Source organism: Rhamphochromis sp. 'chilingali' (genome assembly GCF_963969265.1).
Source record: "Rhamphochromis sp. 'chilingali' genome assembly, chromosome: 3".
In the NCBI taxonomy this organism is placed as follows: Eukaryota; Metazoa; Chordata; class Actinopteri; order Cichliformes; family Cichlidae; genus Rhamphochromis; species Rhamphochromis sp. 'chilingali'.
Genome location: NC_137931.1, coordinates 14,118,516 through 14,139,499, shown reverse-complemented (window position 1 = coordinate 14,139,499; position 20,984 = coordinate 14,118,516). Strand labels below are relative to the sequence as shown.

The 20,984-nt window shown below is 42.2% G+C and overlaps 1 protein-coding gene and 1 long non-coding RNA gene across 3 annotated transcripts; both read left to right on the top strand.

Moving 5' to 3' along the window:
- Positions 1-2,829: 2,829 nt before the first annotated feature.
- LOC308394018 lies at positions 2,830-3,842 on the top strand. Its single transcript, XR_013971079.1, has 2 exons — positions 2,830-2,998; positions 3,585-3,842. It is a non-coding gene; the product is annotated as an uncharacterized lncRNA (long non-coding RNA).
- A 2,015-nt stretch (positions 3,843-5,857) lies between these two features.
- Positions 5,858-19,878, top strand: LOC308393794 (insulin receptor substrate 2-like). Of its 2 annotated transcripts, none has more exons than XM_080877801.1 (3): positions 5,858-9,349; positions 9,538-10,016; positions 17,209-19,878. In XM_080877801.1, the coding sequence occupies exons 1-3, from the start codon at positions 6,678-6,680 to the stop codon at positions 17,211-17,213; spliced, it is 3,156 nt and encodes a 1,051-aa protein (XP_080733927.1). In that variant the 5' UTR covers positions 5,858-6,677; the 3' UTR covers positions 17,214-19,878. The 2 variants fall into 2 exon arrangements, with proteins under 2 accessions (XP_080733927.1, XP_080733926.1); XM_080877800.1 differs by having other exon boundaries at positions 9,535-10,016.
- The last annotated feature ends 1,106 nt before the right edge of the window (positions 19,879-20,984 follow it).

Below are 20,984 nucleotides of genomic sequence, written 5' to 3'. Positions count from 1 at the left end.
TGCATTACACTTCATGTTCAAGATTGTTACAAATTGCTTCATGGATTTGCTTCTGAAGAACTCCTATGTTGGCACAGCAGTTGAGGAGGAGGGAAGGAGTCCATAGAGCACACGGTTGTAGTAAACCAGCTGATAAGAGAGACTCGGGGGAGCAGAGGGGATGTGTCAGTACTGTAGCTGGATCTTTCCAATGCCCATGGATTGATCCCATACAAATTAATGGAAAGATCCCTGTCCAGCTGTTATACTTTTAAGAAGGTCCAAAGTCTCATCCTTTACTATTACAACAATTTTTGTCTGAGGGCATCTTCAAGGACAGTAACATCATGGCACTGGTTGGAAAGGCATCATAACTGCCTGTAGTTCTCAATTCACCTGTTTGTGTGGGCCACAAACTTAATCGTCAAGTTGGCTGAGGTGCCGCCAAAAGGCCAGTGTCCAAGTAAGGGAGCCGCCAACCTCCAATTAGAGGATTAATTTATGACCTGATTGCCACAATGAAGAAGATAACAGATAACAGAGAAAAACTTCCTTAAACATCAGCGCTTTCAGAAATACATCTACTGTAATGAAATTTGTTGGCTACTGTTGTGTAGTCTGTTATTGTAAATTTAAATGTTTAATAAATTTGGAAATTAACTTCTACAAATCAGAGCTGCACCTTCTAATGTGGGATGGATGCAAAGTCTTCTAACAAAACCAGGTTTTCCCCCAAAAGTCTTCCGATTATTTAAGTCTTATTTTGAAAATTTCTAAGCTTCTTTTGTAAATAACTAATGGAACAAGTCATACAGCTACAAGAGAAATATTTGCATCTTTTTTTTAGCCCTGCTAGCTGCATGTCTTCATGATTAAAAAGCTCCTCTGATAACCCAGGCCTTTTCCTTTTCACAGGGAGTTCTTTCTTCCCACTGTCACCAAGTGCTTGTTCATAAGCAATCACCAGATTGTTTGGGTTCCCTCTCTAATATTTCAAGGTCTATACCTAACAATATAAAGCACCATTAGGTTGCTGTTATTGTGATGGTGCTATATAACTAAAATTTATTTGAACTGCACTGTGTCAAAATGGAGCAACCATTAGCAAACAGACGAGCGTCTGGGGTTTAGCATCATAATAGATGGCTTTTCTTTTAAAGACCACCTTTGCCAATATGCGTGACGTATTGAAGACGAGGTGCAGTGTGTAAAACTTCTTATCACTCCTTTAGTACATTAGCAAAGAAAGCCTCCTAATGACGAAGAGAAGATGTCAAATCCAGTTTAATAAAACAGGCAAACTAAACAGGTTCAGGATAACAGCTATGAGAAATCACTCTGTTGAATGAATGTTGGAAGTTTAACCTTTCTGCTGCATGCTACATTCATTTTTCAGTCCATTTTAATCACGCTGCAGAAATTGACAGTTAACCATCACACGCAGATATTTTATTTTTTATTTTTCGTTATTAATAAATATTTAATGCATTTCTATTTAAATCAAGGTGTAGGGGTATTTTCCCAAGAGCATTAAAAGGTGTTTTTTAGCCAATACAAACATAAGACTTTATAGAATATGATGCATCACTGTAGATTAAACAGTATGAAAGTATGAAATGTTTGACATCAGTTTTAACACCTTCAGCAGTCATTTCAATCCCTGTCACACTGATATAAGACATTTATTCTACTGAAGAGTTATTTGAAGTTTTGATCATTTACGTACAACTTGCCAGTAATGCAGTTTTACATGTTGCTTCTTTTGCTTTAAAAATGGTTTTTAAGACATTCCTCCACCAGTCTCCTCTGCGAGCTAATGATAAATATTTTGGGTGAATATATTTGATATTTATGTAACTACACAAGTCTTTGCAATTCTTCAGCCAGAAAGGTGAAAATGTCCATTCATACAGGCAAGCTGGCGAGATGATAAAAGAAAGGCAGCACATTATGTTTGAGGTCTGATTTGTCCTGTTTAACAGTGGAAAAAGATGTTTTTGTATGTTTGTGTCAGTGTGGCGGTGGTGGGGGCACAGTGCTTGCCTTTCAGTAAAGTCACCACATGGTACTGATTAAAAGAGCTAAATATAAAGCTTTGTACTGATCTGGTATCACACTCCCTTCAGTCTTCCATTTGCCACCGTTTTACTTTACTAGTGCAACTATGACTATTAACACTGGATTTTACTGGTTTAAAAAAAATGTAAAAATAAACACATTTATTTTAAGAAACTTTATTTTGATCTACTGTAAAAAAAAAAAAATCATAATTTCACCCAAAGAATTCAGAATAATTAATATTATCACAATAGCTAGAAAACATGAGGAACAATAACTTTAGTATCAATTAAACTTTGTTTCTGATGTGTTTGGCAAATGAATTACAATCAGAATTTGAGTATAGGGATGTGTAGGCTGTGGATGTTTACTAAAAGAGACACTCTGTTTTATCCCTAATGTTGTCAATACTGGCAGTTGAAAACCCTATAATTACTAAGTAAGGGGTCTTTCAGTTGTATCGGGACCATTTAAAGTCTTTTTTGGTCTAGAATAAAGTTCACTGAGCCGGAAAGAATCCTCAAACATCCTACGTTAATGACATTATTACTTTATTGTTATCATACTCTGCTTTCATGACAAAACAGGCAGCTTGTTTTTAACATGAAGTGAAAGTTACACAGCAAATTCAAAAGTGTTAAATTTTTTGGTGTTAATAGTCTCCTTGCAAAAGTAGAGTTAATTTTACTCTAAGCAGAGTCACATTCTTTCAATGTAACTCTGAGGTGTAAAATGATAGTAGTTAAAATCGAGTGTTAAAAATGAGTGTTTCTCTGTCAAATCTGGAGGTGTTACAATGGAAACATTAACTCTTGACCTCTTAACTCTGAACTCCTACAGGGGCTATGACACCAACAGAGTAAATTCACAGACTCCGCCCCCAGCACGGCTCCAATCGAAGCTGAAGTGAAGCCGTTTCAGAACATTTTGCTCTACATATTTGAGTTGTTTGCCATGCTTGGTAAGTCATTTTTTCAAAGATTGTTTCAATTGTTATTAGCCTTTACTTCTGTGGCTCTTTGGAGTTGAGACAAAGCTGTGTGAAAGGCATTAGCCATGTTGCTCGCTGATAGCATAATATTCTGTTTTAGCTAGCTGAAAGGTATTGTTTGCGGGCAAATACCACAGCCTTGAAAAAAGCTTGCATGTGAATTTTCAGTCAAACGTTTGGTCAAATACACCTAAAACAATGTCTAGAATGTGAAATGTTGGTATAATGGTGCTACTTGAAGCCTGAAAACGATCGCCCATAAAAAAAAAAACGAGCAAACAGCAGTAGCAGGCATCCTGACTGGGTTCTACGTTAGCATAGATCCCTCCAGAGTTTTGTGCACACGGTTTAGGTAAAAATGAAAAAGGTTGAGGTTTTACATTTAGTTCAGTATTACCTGTTGCCTGTGTCCTTGTCTTTTGGGAAAATACTTTACACAAGTAATGGCTCAAAGAGGATTCCTTTTTCTTTTTTTTTTTTACTGTGCTGCAATTGATTACTGGATTATTTGTGCCGTTAATTAGTGTCAACTAATTTTTATTCAATCTCCACACAGGATATGCTTGTGAAGATGGAATATGGGGGAGAGCAGAAGTGCGTTGAAGTTCCACAAAGGGATGAATGAAGGACATGCATATTGTATTGAAGAAATAAGTGATGAGAATGCTGTTATTTGCATTTACCAGCTCACCTATGTCAGACCTTTTGATAAACAAAATTCTAATGAAAGTGAGAACATGTATACTGTTACATCTTTCAGAAAATGTTTTGAAATTGTGGTGCACAGTTCAGAATAAATGTTTTTCAAAAACCATTGCATCTTTTTAGTAAATGTTTATTTCCAAAAGAAATTTCTAGAAGTTCAGAACAGTAAAATTCCCGCTTTTTAGAATGAATTAGAAGATAACTCTTACGTAGTTAAACTAAAATGCTCTTTGAGAGTTAATATATAAACTCTTAACACCAAGTGTTAAATTATCAACTCCAGACAGATTTGGTGTTTAACACTAAATCAGAGTTAACGTACCAACTCTCCAAAAAGAGTTAAATTAACACTCTCTGGTGTGGACCCATATAGACACTTTAATAGTGTTGAAATCAAATCCGACAGTGTTAATTTGGACATGCTGGATTTGCTGTGTACTGAGCTAAGACATAAACTGAAAGCGAAATAGGAGCAAGCGAGTTAAAACTGTAAACCACACCTTTGGCACGTTGTTTACATGTATAGTATTCACTCAGTCAGTATTATTAAGGTTTTTATTCCTCATTAGAACATTATTTTGAAACACAACTAATGATGGGCTGTAAAATCATTTAGATAAAAGTGAAACCTCTCAAATATTTACCCAGAGCACGCTTTCCGAAGTTGTCTACGGTGAGTTATGAGAAAACGTAAATTAGGGGCATAAATCATTCTTCATGTTTCTTTATGTCATAATCGCATTACACTGAATATAGTTTTGCTATTCAAACTATGATATATCCATTAGTACTGAGGTCTAAAAGGTGCATCAGACAAAATTAACAAAATCAAAATTTAGGCTTTGGATTATGATACTTGGAGAAGGTGTAAAATTGGTGTTATTGCATTTTTAACTGAGCTTACACTAAAGATGGAAGAGCCCACGAGTCGTACAGAGGTTTAAAAAGGCATCCAAATGAGTGCTTAAATAAACCCTGTACGTGTCGTTCCCATCAACAGCAAAACAACCGTATTCGGCACCCTTCCCTTCATGTTGTCGCCAAGGCTGCCAGTCAAATGTCAACAACAGTCCCATTTGTTGCTGCCTGCAGCTGTTTCTAATGCCGAATGTTGTGTGCAGGTTTGCTCCTGTTCGTACACTTTATAAATATGATCCAGGGAAAGTTTTGCTTTGTTTTCCCCGAATCACACGCTGTGCAGTGAGCCCAAGAAAACAGATGATGGCAGCATTTCCGCAGAATTTACTCGTACATAAGCCTCTGAGGTGTTTACTTCAGCCTTTCCTACTATTCTCTGTGAGATAGCTGTTTTTCATTCAGTGTGAACATTTTGGAAATAAAGTACAACATAAGCATAAGGGAATACCGAACCCAAGACTAAAAAAAACAACGAATTCCCCACCATTCTCTGCTTTTTCATTCCCCATCATTTAAAAAAAGACAGTTTTTAAAGAGTGTTGAATTCTCCCAATTCTTTGAATCTTTGGGCTGAAGGAAGGACAATACTCGGTGTATAAATGCTCAATCAACAATCATTTATTTCCATACAATTCAACAATAAGAGCATTACAACGTCCGGACGGGAGAGATGCCTGCAGAGGTTCGACAGCATGTCTCAAAATGGTGGCAACTTTCACAGACTTTTATAGCTAATCCCAGCCCCCCTCTTTGTCATAAAAGCTGCATCTTCACATGTTTTTCTAATTCTTAGTGAGCCTGGCTCCTGACCTTGCCTCCCTGTCTTTCTGTGTGAAATTGGAAGGGGGGTAAAGAATGTGGTTTTATCTCTTCTGCCCAGACACCTAGTCTCCCTCTTACGGCCTTCTTCACATGATTCAGCAATAAAACATTCTCAAGAAACCAGTGTCAGACATTCACAGCTGATCAAGGATACAGAGTAATGCACATTTTGTCTAATGAACTACAAATGATTATGTTTCTTTTATTCAAGAGTATAATAGAGACTAAACTACATACATAGCACACCATTAGAACTAAAGGATAATATATGGCCTGCAGCTGTTAAGCTAATTTACTACATTGACTACTGGTCATAAAATGGCATATGTTTAACTACTAGTCTTTAACAAGAGCTAATCACCCTAATTATCACCGAATATAGTCGGGCAGTTGGATGTGAGCATAAATGGAGATGCGCTCAAATAGGAAACACGAGGTTCCAGTTGGATAGGAATACCCACAGGTATAAAAATAGGCCACAACACGCCTTATATAATAAGTGGGACGTCAGGCTTGTTTACAGCGTCCCCGCTTGAGAAATAAAGGGTTACAATCCAGCATTATGCTGCACATTTCAAATCCCCCATTAATCCAAACGGGCTCAATTGGCCTGCCAATCACATCGACAAACATGGATATATTTTGAAGTGAGGTGTCGGTGTTTTAAAAGAAAAACAGAAAAAAAGAAAGAAAACACCCCGGAGGGGGCGGGATGAGGTAGTGGGGGTGCGTGACGCTTTCGTTTTACAGTGGGAAATAGGAATTCACGTTCCTCAATGGACTCGCTGGTATTTTCGTTTTCTACGTGAGAGAGGTTGCTGTTGGAGAAGCAGGGAGGGAGGCGGGGTTTGTTTGTTTCAAGTGAGTAAAACAGCCAATAGTCGGCGACGCTTTGGCGTGACGGACAGGCACGGCCCCTGCAGGACCCCCCGCCCCCTTATGACTGTGTGTTTTATTCTGTTTTTAGAGCAGCAGCGTCACATGTTGTTTTTCTCCTGGATCAGATCAGTCTGGTCCCCACTGCACTGTTGCTTCTGCCGTGGCGGACATATCCTGCAATGGATTAGAGATTTTTTTTTTCTTTTAGCGGTTTGTATTATATATTTATAAATAATTTCTTTATTTTGCGTTTTGCTGTGAGTTTCGAACAAAAAAAGCAAGAGGAATTTGCCGATCTGGACTTGAAAAGAAAAGCGGAGGGAAAATGGCAAGTCCTCCGGCGACGGGAGGACACCTGTTATCTAATGGGACGAATGGGGTGAAGAAGTGCGGATACCTGAGGAAGCAGAAGCACGGACACAGGCGATTTTTTGTGCTCCGGGAGCCGATCGAGCGCTGCCCGGCCCGCCTGGAGTATTATGAGAGCGAGAAGAAATGGAGAAACAAGTCCGCCGCGAAACGGGTTATAACTTTGGACTCCTGTCTGTGCGTAAACAAACGCGCCGACGCCAAACACAAGCACCTCATCGCCCTCTACACCAAGGACGAATACTTCGCCGTAGCTGCAGACAACGAGCAGGAGCAGGAGAGCTGGTACAGGGTTTTGACTGATTTAATAGCTGAGGGGAAAGTGTATGACAGTCCTGCTTCCACTTCCTCTCTAGTTGGCTTTGAAGAGGCCAGTTATGGACTCCTCACTCCGGCAACACCTACCTACAAGGAGGTATGGCAGGTCAACTTGAAATCCAAAGGTTTAGGTCAGGTGAAGAACCTCACTGGAGTGTACAGGCTGTGTTTGTCCAGCAGGACCATCAGCTTTGTGAAACTGAACTCTGAAACAGCTGCTGTCAGTTTACAGCTCATGAATATCAGGAGATGTGGCCACTCAGACAGCTTCTTTTTCATAGAGGTTGGCCGCTCTGCGGTCACGGGGCCCGGGGAGTTCTGGATGCAGGCGGAGGACTCGGTGGTGGCACAGAACATCCACGAAACGATCCTGGATGCCATGAAGGCCATGAAGGAGCTGTCTGAGTTCAGGCCGAGGAGCAAAAGCCAGTCTGCTAGCACCAACCCCATCTCTGTGCCCACGCGGCGCAACCTGAACAATCCCCCCCCAAGTCAGACGGGCCTGGTGAGGAGATCCAGAACCGACAGCATGGCAGCCACATCCCCAGGAAGGAAGGTCACGCCCTGTCGGATAAGAACATCCAGCGAGGGAGACGGAAGTGTGACCCGGCCTGTGTCAATGTCCATATCTGTAAACGGGAGTCCCACCAGTCCAAACTCTGGGAATCCCCTGAACAGATCCTACACCCTCAGCAATGGGCGCACCTGCAGGATGCTGGAGTCCACATACAACCTCCATCACAGCCGCTCGATGCCAGTGTCCAACTCCCCTCCCGCTGTCTCCAGCCCCATTAGCATGTCTCCACGAGGGGGGGGCAGGATCTCTACTCCTGACAAAGCTAGGCGCCCCTTCAGCTGCAGTGCCTCCATTTCGGGCTCTCTCAGCGATACTGGCTTCATGCTGTGTGATGATTACAGTTCCAGTCCAGGTGAACTCCGGTTCCTCCCCTTTACTCGCAGTGACACCCCCGATTCCCTGTCTAGCACTCCTCCTTCCCGTGACACTAGTGACCCCTGTGGCTACATGATAATGGAGGGAGTAAATGGGAGCAGGTGCAACAGGGGTGAGAGTCTGGCTTACAGGAAAAGAACACACTCCCTCACCACACCGCGTCAACAGAGGGTGGTAGCGCCGTTGTCCTCAGCCTCTCTGGATGAGTACACGCTTATGAAGATGACCCACGGACAGAACTCCCACTCTGCCTCACCCAAAGTGTGTTACCCGGAGGATTACGGTGATATTGAAATCGGTTCATCCAGAAGCTCCAGCAGCAACCTTGGTGACGATGGCTACATGCCCATGATACCAGGTATAGCACCTCAGTCTGGCAAGGCAGACAACTACGTACCTATGAGCCCCATGTGCGTCTCTGCACCGAAGCAGATTGTGAACCCTAGGGTGCATCCTCAGGCGGCTGCCAGTGGCAGCTACAAGACCAACTCCCCTTCCTCCAGTTCCCTAGAAGACAACGGATACATGAGAATGTGGTGTGGCGCTAAATCCTCCATGGAAAGCCCAGATCGGCATGGTGAATACATGAACATGTCCCCTGGAAACCCACCTCCTCTCCAGACTCCACCAGATTACTGCTTGGGCCTGCTGGCTGCTGAACCCACATCAGTTAGATCAGCATATCAGACCGGCTCCCTCACACTACCTGCTAAACTGCAGGCCTCCAAGAATGAAGATAACAGCCAGTATGTGCTGATGAGTCCCCAGAGTTTGAGGCAGAGACCTGGGGAGTCTGACTATTATTCAGTGATGCAACCCAGTGCAGCTCACTCCTCACCGCTGTGCCCCTCAGCACCCTCCCCAATCAGACACAGCCGGGCTGAGAACCTCTCCTACAGGGGGAGGCTGGGCAGGCCTAACAGGCTGTCTCTGGACACACTCAGAACCCTGCCCAGCATGAATGAACATCCCCTCCCAGGGGAGCCCAGGAGCCCTGGGGAGTACATTAACATCGACTTCAGTGGTGCCAGATTCTCTCCGCCCCCTGTCGTATCCACAGAGAGCCAGTCTTCATCATTGGGCTCCAGCGGTGGGGGTCCTGGGAGGTCATCTCTAGCAGACTACATAAACCTGGAGCTGGGATCACACTCGCCCAAGGATGCTGACACTCCTGCTGAGCGCTTGGACACACTCCCAGAGCTAACCTTGTGCCCCTGCTCGGAGGAGGATGGCGTATACCATGTGGATAGTGAGAAAGACTCCCAGGGCCTCAGTGATGAGGTGAAAAATGATTACACTGAGATGACATTTGGGATGACCAGTTTGCCCCCACAGCTCGTACCTCTGAACGCAGCAAGGTGTGTGTCTGTTTGTTGTGTTTTATCACTAATTATTATTTATTTAAAGTATTTGGTTGTGTGTTTTGGTAAAAATCCTGGTTCACTGCAGGTGGCAACAAAACGTCATTTAAATTAAATTCATATTTAGTTTTAGTCACATTTTTAGTTATTTTTATCTTAATTTCTCTGCTTCTGTTTTCCAGTAGTCAGGGCAGCAGAGAGAAGATGCGCTCCATGGAAGACCAGGGTATTCCAGAGCACATTGGGGTCTTCCTGCTCGGTCCAAACTCCTCCTCCACAGTGGACCCTGACTGCTCTGCCAAGGTAATCAGGGCAAATCCACAGGGACGCCGGCGCCACAGCTCTGAAACGTTCTCATCTACTGCCACTGTGACCCCGGTCTTCGCATCCTTTGCTCGTGGCGACGCCGTGAAGAGGCACAGCTCAGTGGAGAACATCTCGTCACGGAGCAGCGAAGGTTCTGACGAGGAGTACGGCAGCCCTGAGAACCGGCAGAGCTCAGAGGGTTACCCCAATGGACTCAACTATATTGCCTTGAACCTTGAGAAGTGTGAGGACCTGGTCGGCTTCAAACCCACCAGCAGCTGCAAAGGGGGCATCAATGGATTGCACAGCTCACCATATGTCTGCCTGGGATTCAAGGAGGCTGCAACCACTGCCAAAGGTGGGTCAGGTTTATGTCAGATACTGCTGAATAAAATATCCAAACAGTCAGATTTTAGCACAGGGAATGAAGGGTTTCAGGAATGTGGGAGGCATCTCTTTAATTAAAAAGAAAGCGGTACTGCACAGATGAAAAATTTGGGAGGAAAAAAAATATGAGAGACTTGAATTTCCTCTAGATTCAAATTCAAACTGGCCCTCAGCAGCGGATGCTGCCTTCAAGTGCTCATTTTAAGCTTCTACTTTTGAGTTCTTCTGTGAGTAGTTAATCTCTTTGTGCTTAAATGTTAGGGTGCTACTGGGAATTGGGAGTGCCCAAATAAAGCGAGGAAAGCAGCAGCAATTTTAAAGATACTCTTAACTGCTTTTAAGATCACTATCAGAGAATTTGCAGTATTTCCCACAACATGTGAACACACCATGTGACTGCTATGAAACGTGACCAGGCTGAGGGCTGTGAAGTAAACAAGCACCGTGACAGAGCAGGATGCTGCCTCGCTGTTGCTGTCGTGGGCTGATGATACCGAAAATACAAGCTCAGAGTTCCACCGACGCTTATAAAGAGTCGAAGTTTGTTGCAAAAATGGGCAGAAATTCCAAATTAGAGATTCATTTTAAACCTCATGCAAAAAAATTCCAGAGCAACTAATAAGTCATTAAATATTTATCTGTGAAGTGTATGTAACTGGTTTACTGTGGATGGTTATTAGCAGGCATAACCCAGTTGTCGATGTCACGGGAATCCTAGTGGAGGCTTCCTGTCAGCTGTAATGTCTCTCTGAGCCGCAGGCATTTCCGGCTGTTGTTTTTCAGTTGGGTAGGCATTAGGATGTGTTGCACATCAATGTGACCTCTACAGACCCCTTATTCCCACCATCCTGTGATCAATATCCCAGTGAGCAAAACAAAAGCCCCAGTGTGGGGCAGTAGACGAAAGGATCATGGGGGAAGCAAACAAAAAGTGCTGTGGAGTGGGGGGCAGCACAGTTTTGACTTTAAAGCTAAGTGTGACTCTTTGACACCCTTGCCATCCAACTGAGACATGCAGCTCACATGTGCTTGCAAGTACGTAGAGGTCGGAGGGGGTGGAGGGATGTTGTACCCCCCAATGTGAGGCCCAGTGTAAGTGGATATATGTGCATGTCCTTGTGAGCAATGACTAGGGGAAAACAACAAAGCAGGGCCATCAGGTAACTGGATGTCATGGTCTGCATTCCTAGCTGAGCTGGTTAGAAAAAGTTGCTGTGAGAGGGGGTTTGCTTTTCTCTGGCTCCAGGCCGATTGAACAGACGGTGGCTTTTATTTTACCACAAAGCCCCCCCTCATGTGAGGAGGTTTGATTTTTAGGATGTAGAAATGGGTAGGGGGGGGGGGGGGGGGGTTCTGTTAAGTTATTAGTATTTGGAGAGTCAGTGGCACTCTGGTAAATAAAGCGGAATGTAACAATACCGAGACAGTGACATGTTTGTTTTTGTCTCTGCAGGCTTGCACGTGTCCCCAACTCATGTTTTTGACAAGTGCTAATATTTTTATGACACTAATAAAGCTTTTGAATTGACCATGGAGAGGAAGGGGACAGGGGGAGGGAACATACATGTGGACTCTAGCACGTACACATAGGGTGTTTTTTTTTTTCTCTCTGTTACTTCTTCTTTTTTTCCCTTTTTTTTTTTTTTTTTTTTTCCAGCGGTGGAGCCTGTATCCTTAAATGCTTGGCAAAGATGTGCATAGGGAGAGAGAGTGTGTAGGCTGTGTTGTTTTCCAGTGCTGCCTGCCTGTTTGCGGGAGAGCGAGTAAATGCGTGCATAATGGGGCAGGATGGCACGTGCACTCCGCTGCCCTTCTGTCTCATTAGTCTGTTCACTTAGAAGAAGTAAGCAGAGAGAGAGAGAAGGAGGCAGGGGCGGCAGAGTGCTCGGTAGAAAGGGGAGGGGAGGCTTTCTGGCTTTTTAAAGGAACAAATAAACTCATCTGTGAGGCCCCTCTTCCACTGAGGTACATTCTGGGAGAGCGGGAGCCCTTGTTTACCCGGTTCCTCTGCTGCGCGGTGAAGCAGGGTGAAGGAGGTCAGAGCATTCTGCAAGGGAGGATTTTGGCACCTGGCCCTGCTGGCGGAGGGCTTTGATCCCGTGTTTATAGGGACGGCACACTGGGCTCCTGGACCGTGTGCCACTCTGACCCAAAAGTCTGCAGGTTTTCAATACAGCCAAACACCCCTGCTGATTAATTTTATACTCGCAGGTAAATGCAGTTTGGCCCGGTGGGTAACTTTCACTCTAAAGTGAGGATTAAAGCAACTAAACACCCAAATTGCTCCTCCTTCCATGTGACAGCCTTGCATTTTGAAAAAAAAACGTGACGTGCTGCTTCCTGGTTTGTTGTTTTTTCTTGTTTGTTTTTCTCTATGCTCCACCTCCAGTGAGCTTAAATGCCTGGCATAAGTATCAGGAGTTTGTTTACCTCCTGTTTTGTCAGGGAGCCAGGCCATGTGACTCAGAGGCGGTGTTTACTGCCGCGCTTACCCAAGTAGGCTGTCTCCACTTGCGGCCCTGGCTAGCCGCAGCTCAGCCAGGTGGATGTTCTGTACCAGACTCAGATTAGCCAAGTCAGCCGTCTCTGTTTCCACCACCTCTGACTAATACCTTTATCTGACGGCACCAATCAGCTCCTGCTTCCTGTGATGATTGAAGAGATCATTCCTAATGCTGTATTGATATGATTGTCCTTCACTAGACTTACGGCTGTACGTTTTGTTTAAGCATTGAGGGGAACACATTAGGCAGTGGGTTTGGACCTGATCTGTTTGACTGTCAGACACTTTCCTTAAAATTAGGTGGATTTCACATCTTTTTTGCAGAAAGTTGTGATGCAAGCATCTTTATGTAAAAAAACAAGCATCAGGAATGGATGAAGTGCATTCTGTATCACTTTTTGGGGAAATAACCTGCTTAAATGCTCATGGTGCAGATGTGTTTGTGTTCACGTTGGACACTTTGCATGCATTCAAAACAAGAGATCCATATTTTGGGCTGATGCAAAACGACTGCAGTGATCACAAAAGCATAATTTCCAAAATGTTGTTAAAGGTGAAGTTTGCCCTTCTTGCAGCTGCTAACCAAGCCATGCACTGTTGCCTCTGAAACCTCAGCTTCTTGTTGCTATTTCCAGTCTGGAAAGCGCAGAATCAGAATCTGCTTTATTGAGTACACGTGTATGTGTATGCATACAAGGAACTGGGCATTCAGAATTCTTTCTCTGCTGTTAATATACTTATCAGAATAGACATAACAGTCATCTGTACAGTTGTATCAAATTACAACATAGCAGCTCACCATTCTGATGAGTTTCAGAATGAGTTTCTGACATGCACAATTTAACTTTTAAAAGCAGCATCCATCTCTGTATACTTTATTATCAGCTTGGACTGTGACATAACAATCTTGAGCTCCCTTGAGCTTAAAAAAACCTAGTGTTTAGCAAGAGATTTCTCAAATGTATCCAAAACAGAACTGCAATAGCCAGATCAAGGGAAGCTATATAATAATGGCGTATGAAATGATGTCATCTTGTCTTAAGATACACGGTACAGTTTTGGGTTGCACAAGTGATATTGTGTGTGTGTGTGTGTGTGTGTACTGGATGAATTAAAGAGGTCCAGGAATGGAGCTCTGTGGCACACTTGTAATAATAGCAAGGTAATTTGGTCTGAAACCTTTGGAACACTACTGCTAGAAAGACACTTATTGAAAACAGAAATAGTTAGCAAACTAGTGAAACTTTCCAAAAACTGGAAACATGCACGTGTTATAAATCTATACCTAGAATAGCGGTGTTTATCTGTGGGCTTCAATTTTAACTAAACATTAGCAGAAGGTGGGAAATAGACTGAGGCCTAAGGGGGCTGCAAGTCCAAAAGGAGCCCTGCTGTGTCACTTCAAGTCCCTCCTGAGTGCTAGTGGCAGATGGCCATTTTCCGGAGTGCGCATGGGTTTGTTAAGGGGGGGGGGTTAAACACCTGCCATCCTGTTCTTTCTTTACACACTGTCATTACACTGATTTCCCTTACACATGCATACAAACTACCTGGTAAACGTACATATATCCTGCTATATTTCTCTCTGCAGTACACACCCAAACTCCAAACCGGTTAACCCCCCCACCCCCACCCCCAACCCAGACCATCTGCTGCGCCCACAGGCTACAGAGTGTATCAGTTCTCTGTGTGTGTGTGTGTGTGTGTGTGTGTGTGTGTGTGTGTGTGTGTGTGTGTGTGTGTGTGTAATTTGTTGGCCAGATTAGAGACATCCGCGTCCATCTCCTCAAATCCCACTTCCCCCCTGACGTCATTCGGTTGGTTGTATTGTGAGTGATGTCATTGCAAAGTGCATGCAGTGGGTAAATGCACCCACTGCATGCACTGTGTATCTGTTACACAAATTTCCACTGATTCGTGTCCTTGATGTCAGAGGGGGAAGCAAGCAAAAGCGGTCTAAGTTGCCCAGCCATGCATTACTAAGTTACTCAGAGCATGCCCAGTAGACCAGGTTGTTATTCAGTTCCCAAAGTAAGGGCTGAGATTTGTGTTATGCGTCACAAGATAAATGGTAGGGGGGAAAAGTATCTTGTTTTGCTTTTTTGCTAAAAATGGGTTTTTGTACAGGAAATTCAAACTCCATTCGAAATATTAAAACTTGATGGCACAATTACTAGCAGATAAATTGTGCATTTAATGGTTGCATTGGAACTATTGCATCCTCTTTAAATGTTTACCCCAACAAAGAGCTCTGTTTGGATTTTACAGCCACATTTAAAAAAACATTTTTTTTTTTTCGCAATTTGTGGATTTACTCCTAAAGATGACACCTGATTGTACCCATTAGCCTGATTGCACAATCCATTCTTGCTATACCCTGACCCTTGAACACACACGCATGCCGGCTGTTAAATAGTTTATTTACACCTGCATCAGAGGAAAATTGAAGTTGGGATCTTACTAAAATAACAAAGAACGGCAAACAACCAAAGCAGGAACTCCAGAAATGCCATGTTACATGATATATGGAGAACAAACACGTAATGCCAAAGGCTCCTATGTCAGAGTTTCCAATGGTGTGTGTGTGTGTGTGTGTGTGTGTGTGTGTGTGTGTGTGTGTGTGTGTGTGTGTGTGTGTGTGTGTGTGTGTGTGTGTGTGTCACGGCTCAGTGAGAAGGAGGGGGGCTAAAGTAGGCCGGGATGTTCCAGACAGAAGCGCTAGCTGCTAGATAACTGCGTGGCCAGCGTTCCCCACATTTAACCAGCCACGGCTCCAGATGAGATTATAGCCTCTGCGGGCAAGATTAGACGGCCAAGGGTAGATCAGCAAGAGCCGGTGGATGCTCCATGGAGAGGAGCTGGGGAATGCGTAATGTAAGGTGCGGGCATTTAGGATGTTTTGTCCGAATTTGAACATGTTTATAAAGCTGAATTCAACAGAAATCTGACCCTGACTGTAAAATGATCTCGTCATTATAGTCAATCTCTGAAAAATCATATAAGATCGAGGGACTTATCTTTGGATTTAGTGATTAACATCTCTAACATCCTCCTCAGCTACACTATCATCTTATGGGGCCTAAAATATCTTCAAAAGATCTAAACGTGTGGTTCTGTGAAAGAGAACTGGGCTGCTTGTTTATAAGAGCGCTGAATGACAGATCCAAAAATGGCAGCTTTTCAGGAACTAACACAAACAGCCTGATCGCTGCGCATATTTGAGGTCGTTCAGCTGGCTTTTTTTTTTCTTCCCCAGGGTTTCATCAGCCTTACAGTGCTAAAGTTTTCTTAGCTCAAACTGTTTAAGGACATTGATGCTCCCTGTCTTTTTCAGATCCTACCGCGGCTGCATTTCCACAGAAAGAAAACAAATGTTCCATTCTTATCGTCTATTGCAGCATAAATGCAGCCACAGTTCCTTTCCGTTTGTTTAATATTAGAGATGCTGCTGTACCGCTTGTAGCTGCGCTAAGCGTGTGTCCAGAGCAGCATGACAGGAACACCCACCCCCTCCTCATCTTTCTGCATCCTAGATTATGTAATTATGCTTGCTGTGGATGAGCCCCTTTGCCCCACCACACACAAACTGTCCTTCAAGTCTTTCCTGGGCTAAACAGCTGGTGTGTTAAGATCAGAACATTACTATCCAATAAGGCCCAGCATACACACAAACACACTTTTAACACCTTCAGCTGCAGGATACTTTTTATTGGACAAAAGATCTTCATATTTAGTCAGTAGCAGCTCTAGAAATGTGAGGTCAAAATGACCCAACATTAGCTCTGTGGATAAGAGGCATAGCTTCAAATACCAAAGTGCTTTTAAATCAATAACCAGGCTAGAGTCAGATTATACAACATGTGTGATATTGATGTAAAAAAAACAAACGTGTTGTTGTTTTAGATGTGTAAAACTATATGTTCAGAACTGTCCCATGTGTGTGGCACCCACTTGATATTTAAGCTGTTTTTCCCTGTGCCTCCTTGTTATTGTGACACACAAAACCCTAATCTGAGCCTGTGAATGAGTTCACTCTGTACAGTACATGTGTACCTTACAGAGTGAACACTGTTCTCTCAGAGGCCCTCATGTCTGTTGCCTCAAGAGAGCTGCTTAATTGGCACCAGTGTTGTTTGTGGGGAAACTATCAGACTACTAACACGGGTCATTTCCTTTTAGGATGACTGTTACAGTTTTCTAGTTAAAGAACTTGTGTTTTGAATTGTCGAAGAACCAGATTTGTCAAGTCATTGGATGTTTTGCAGCATTAAAGGTGCAGTGTGGGTCTTTTTGGCCACTAGTGGTGCGATAGAGCAGCGTTTGGCCAGCTGACCTTACAGGTGCTTTATGAAAAAACAGTTCTTAGATCTTGGATGATATTCGCACAAGATTTAGTCATTTTGTTTCCAAACAAAGAAAATTGAGGCTTTAAGTCTCCATTCATTAAACTGCTTAAAGTGAGGCTTATTTGCGTGGATTTACATGCCAAGAATTTGAGTGTGCTTTGCTTGACAGTTGGATGCAAATGACCAAATATGCATATGATCGTTAGAGGGTGCAAGTTGAGGTGTACTAGTTTATTTGGCTTAGCCACTGTAAGAATGAAAATGTTAAATATTTTTATTAACTGTTGTTTTCTCTCTCTTGTAATCTCTTCCAGACTGAAGGACTTGATCTGTCCTCTGACTTGGCATCTTGACTGACCTGCTGCTCAAAAGGAAGAGAGAAAAAAAAAAAAAAAACAGAAAAAAAACAACAAAAAACCCCAAACTTTGCCCTTTTACGGGGCTCTGCAGCCCGAAAAGACTGTGTGGACCCTCGGCATCACAAATACACACTTGGGACACAAGCAGATCACCATCTATGCATGTCATGGATTTGCTGATGGCAGGGCAGGTGTGTTTGTGTGGATGGGTGTGTTAATGTGTTGTGAATCGGTGTGTCTCCTGCACTTTTAGAGGCCATTTCTCCTGTGACCCAGTTTTTGGCACAAGCACAGAAGATAGTCAGACAATAACAGAAGTCTAATGGTACCCAAATACTATTTATTTACTTGAGGGTAGTTTTATGACTGCCTGCATGTGTGTGCGTGTTTCTGACAAAAATACGACCAACAGTTATGCCAGTGAACAATGAAACCTAGAAATGGCCAAGGGAGAGAGGATACTAAGGTACACTGAGTATACTTAGATTAGATACTTTATTTATTTTTGGATGATGAATGTCTGAAAAGACCTACACAATGCCTTAATGTCTATACTGTCCTTATGTTTTCTATGAAACAAGTGATAAATATTCTATTATTGTATGTTTGTTTGGACCTACATCTCTATATTGTTATTCTCTTGTGGAAAGTAAAATGCCTAGTTTACCATTAAATCTATATATTATTTAAGAAATGTACAGTACTGTGGGGCTGCTTGAGAGCTGATTTATTGTATTGATATTAAAGTATTTTCTTAATTAATAATTTCTTATTAATTGTACCTTAGTTTATTTTTTGTCCAATCAGAAGTGCTGGACTAAAAGAAATATATTTCTAAATGTCTTCAAGAGTTATGCATGTCTATATAACTCAGCTCAGACCCCCACAACACCAGGCATCTGAATGCACTGTACCTCCCACAGCTCCTCAGTCACTTGAGCCTGAAAACCTCACACACTCCTACCTTCAAACCTACGGCCTGCTGTTTAGCTCGATGCAGGTCGCCCTGCTGTGATATCGTTTGACTGTACAATTGTCTAGGCGAGGTGATAACGGAGGGGTGGAGCCAACGATAGCTGTTGAGGTTGGGGAGCGCAGTTGAGCCGATATCTGGTCGGCAAGGGAGAGCTGAAGAAAAGGGGAACGGGGCACCGAGGGGGAGGAGGGCTGGGCAGCAAAGAAAATGTAGCACAAGAGAGGCCCACAGCCACATGTGACACCCCCACGGAGGCTCACGGAAGAGTCAACTGTCTGGAAAATATGATTACTTTGCAGACAGTATAACAAAATTAGAGCTAGCTGAAGAAAATTATATAAGGTTACGAATTAAAGCAAGCCGTTGTAATTGAATTATTATGTAATAATTGGGGCAGGGATAGCTCAGTAGGTAAAGTGGTCGCCCCATGATCGGAAGGTCGGCGGTTCGAATCCACTTAACGGCTACCCTGAGGTACCCCTGAGCAAGGTACCGTCCCTACACACTGCTCCCCGGGCGCCTGCTTAGTGGGCTGCCCACTGCTTCACTGAGTGAATGGGTCAAATGCAGAGAAAAACAAGTAATTTCCCCATGGGGATCAATAAAGTATCCATTATTATTATCATTATTATTATTATTATTATTAATTATTTCGTGACAGTACAATGCATTAGCCCAAGCAAAGAAGAGTAGAAGTCAGCAATAGTAATAAATATAATGATAACTAAATGGACATAACAAAGATGTATCACACAAATGTGTCTATTTAACGTTTGCTATTATTAGTTACCATTAGCCTGTGGCTACCTGTGACCCCCCCATTAGCAACTGTTTATTCCAGACCAATATATGTCTGAACTCCTAAGAGAACAATCTGTATGTGTATGTTTTTCTGTTTCTGAACATGCTAACATACTGTGTAAAGCTAATAAGTCTAAAGAAATTTCAGAAGTAAGCAAACTGGCTAATGTTATCAAAAGCTCGGTAATGCTAGGACTGTTAGCAAATGTTGCTAATGTTAACTCGTAGACACAAAACCTTTAACTTTACTGTTTGCAATATTCACAGTTTAATTTGCTAGAGGAAAAATTTGTTATTTCCTCTTTAGAAAAACTGGCTTGTTTTAATTTGATGAATCCAGTTGGGGGGAAATTATTAAAAGAAAAAACAAATCTGAATCAAGACTCTTTCTGTGAACCTCCAAAATGGCCGCTAGGGTATTTGTTTTCAAGGTAAATTTAAAGCACTCTATCGGTATCCTAACTGTGGTCTTTGTGCCGTCTGCTGTGGCAACTCCAACTGGCTCTCTACCCCTTTAGTGTACAGTAGATTGTAAAATTTTATGTCTGAATGTATCGTTGAGCTGGTGGAAACACCTCAGAAACAATGTGCAAATGGTTTTGACAAGAGTGAAATAATATTGGAGCTTTACCACACTAAGTCGTGGTATCTATTTATCTTCATAATCTTGAATGTGTATATTATGTATATAGAGTTTAACTAAAGAAAAAAATCTATTGGATATACATAAAGTACTTAGATTTAAAATATGTTGCGATGATATTCCTCTGTAAAGACTTTGGCTACCGATTTTTTTAAAGAGGGGATGGGGGCGTTTTGGGAAATACAGTTTATGTTATTCTTTTCTCCCTCACAGTGACTATATGGGAAAAAAAATTATCTTTGTCTATTTTACTATAGAAATCTCTTTGCCTTGTTGACACACTTTACCTAATGGCATATGCAATAGTGACATGAATAAAATCTAGTTTACAACTGTGGAACCAAATGTAATGTTGCATTGATTTCTTTTTCTTTATTGTGATGAGCAGGAGCTGCTTAGCTCTTTGTACATTTCTCTTTCTGCCAAGTGTTTTTGTTTTTCCATGGCTGGGAACTCTGTTCGCGACATGTCTAAATGCGCTTTCCCCATTTCTGTGTCCATAGACAGATTTTTCTTTATCCACTCATCTTTGATTCACTCAGTTTGAATGTGTTGTCTTCCAGTGTACATAATTCAATATACTGTTTATTGTGATGCACACAAGAGATGATTATAATGATTTATAAATTTTGGTAGTCGAGTATTGCTTTTGTCTGTATTAATTATGAATAGCAAACCTAAGGAAATAAATGAATTTATTTAAAGAGCTACTGTTTTTGTCCTTATTTTTTCATTACCATAAGTTGTATTTCTTGCAAACTACATCATAACAGTAATTACTAATTTCTTTCTTTGTTTCATATGTTTAATACATAATACATAACATGCATCATTATGAAGCCAAACTGCACGGCAATATCTGTTTACATCTACAGTTTGCTAGCTAACAAGCTGATAATAAAACCAAGACAGGCTGCAGCAGCAAAATCTAGAACTGATCCAGAAAGAAGTGTCTGTTTGATTGCTTATGATTTGTAACATTACACCCACACTCACAACAGTACTTTTTAAGGCACGGTATTCTCAATTTAATTTAGAAAATATCCCTGTCTATATGAAAACACAAACATCAAGTCCTGTCAAAGGCATGCCAAAGAAACAAGTTGTGATATAACCCCAACCATATAGAAAAACTGGCCAATAAGATGACACACAATCTGACTAAAAACCAAATAAAAGTACACAGCTTTGATGCTGCAAGACAAAATCTTATTTTCCTTTTCCACAAGTAAAAACACAAACCGAGTTTCCAAAAAAGCAGTTTTTAAAAGCTCTACTTCCAGCGACCTAAAATGCTGTTTACATGTGCAT

Excerpts from the sequence above, each read along its gene's own strand:
- LOC308393794 (XM_080877800.1), top strand. The coding sequence starts at position 6,678 with ATGGCAAGTCCTCCGGCGACGGGAGGACACCTGTTATCTAATGGGACG. Across the intron at positions 9,350-9,534 it reads GTACCTCTGAACGCAGCAAG|TAGTCAGGGCAGCAGAGAGA; the intron begins GTGTGTGTCTGT and ends TCTGTTTTCCAG.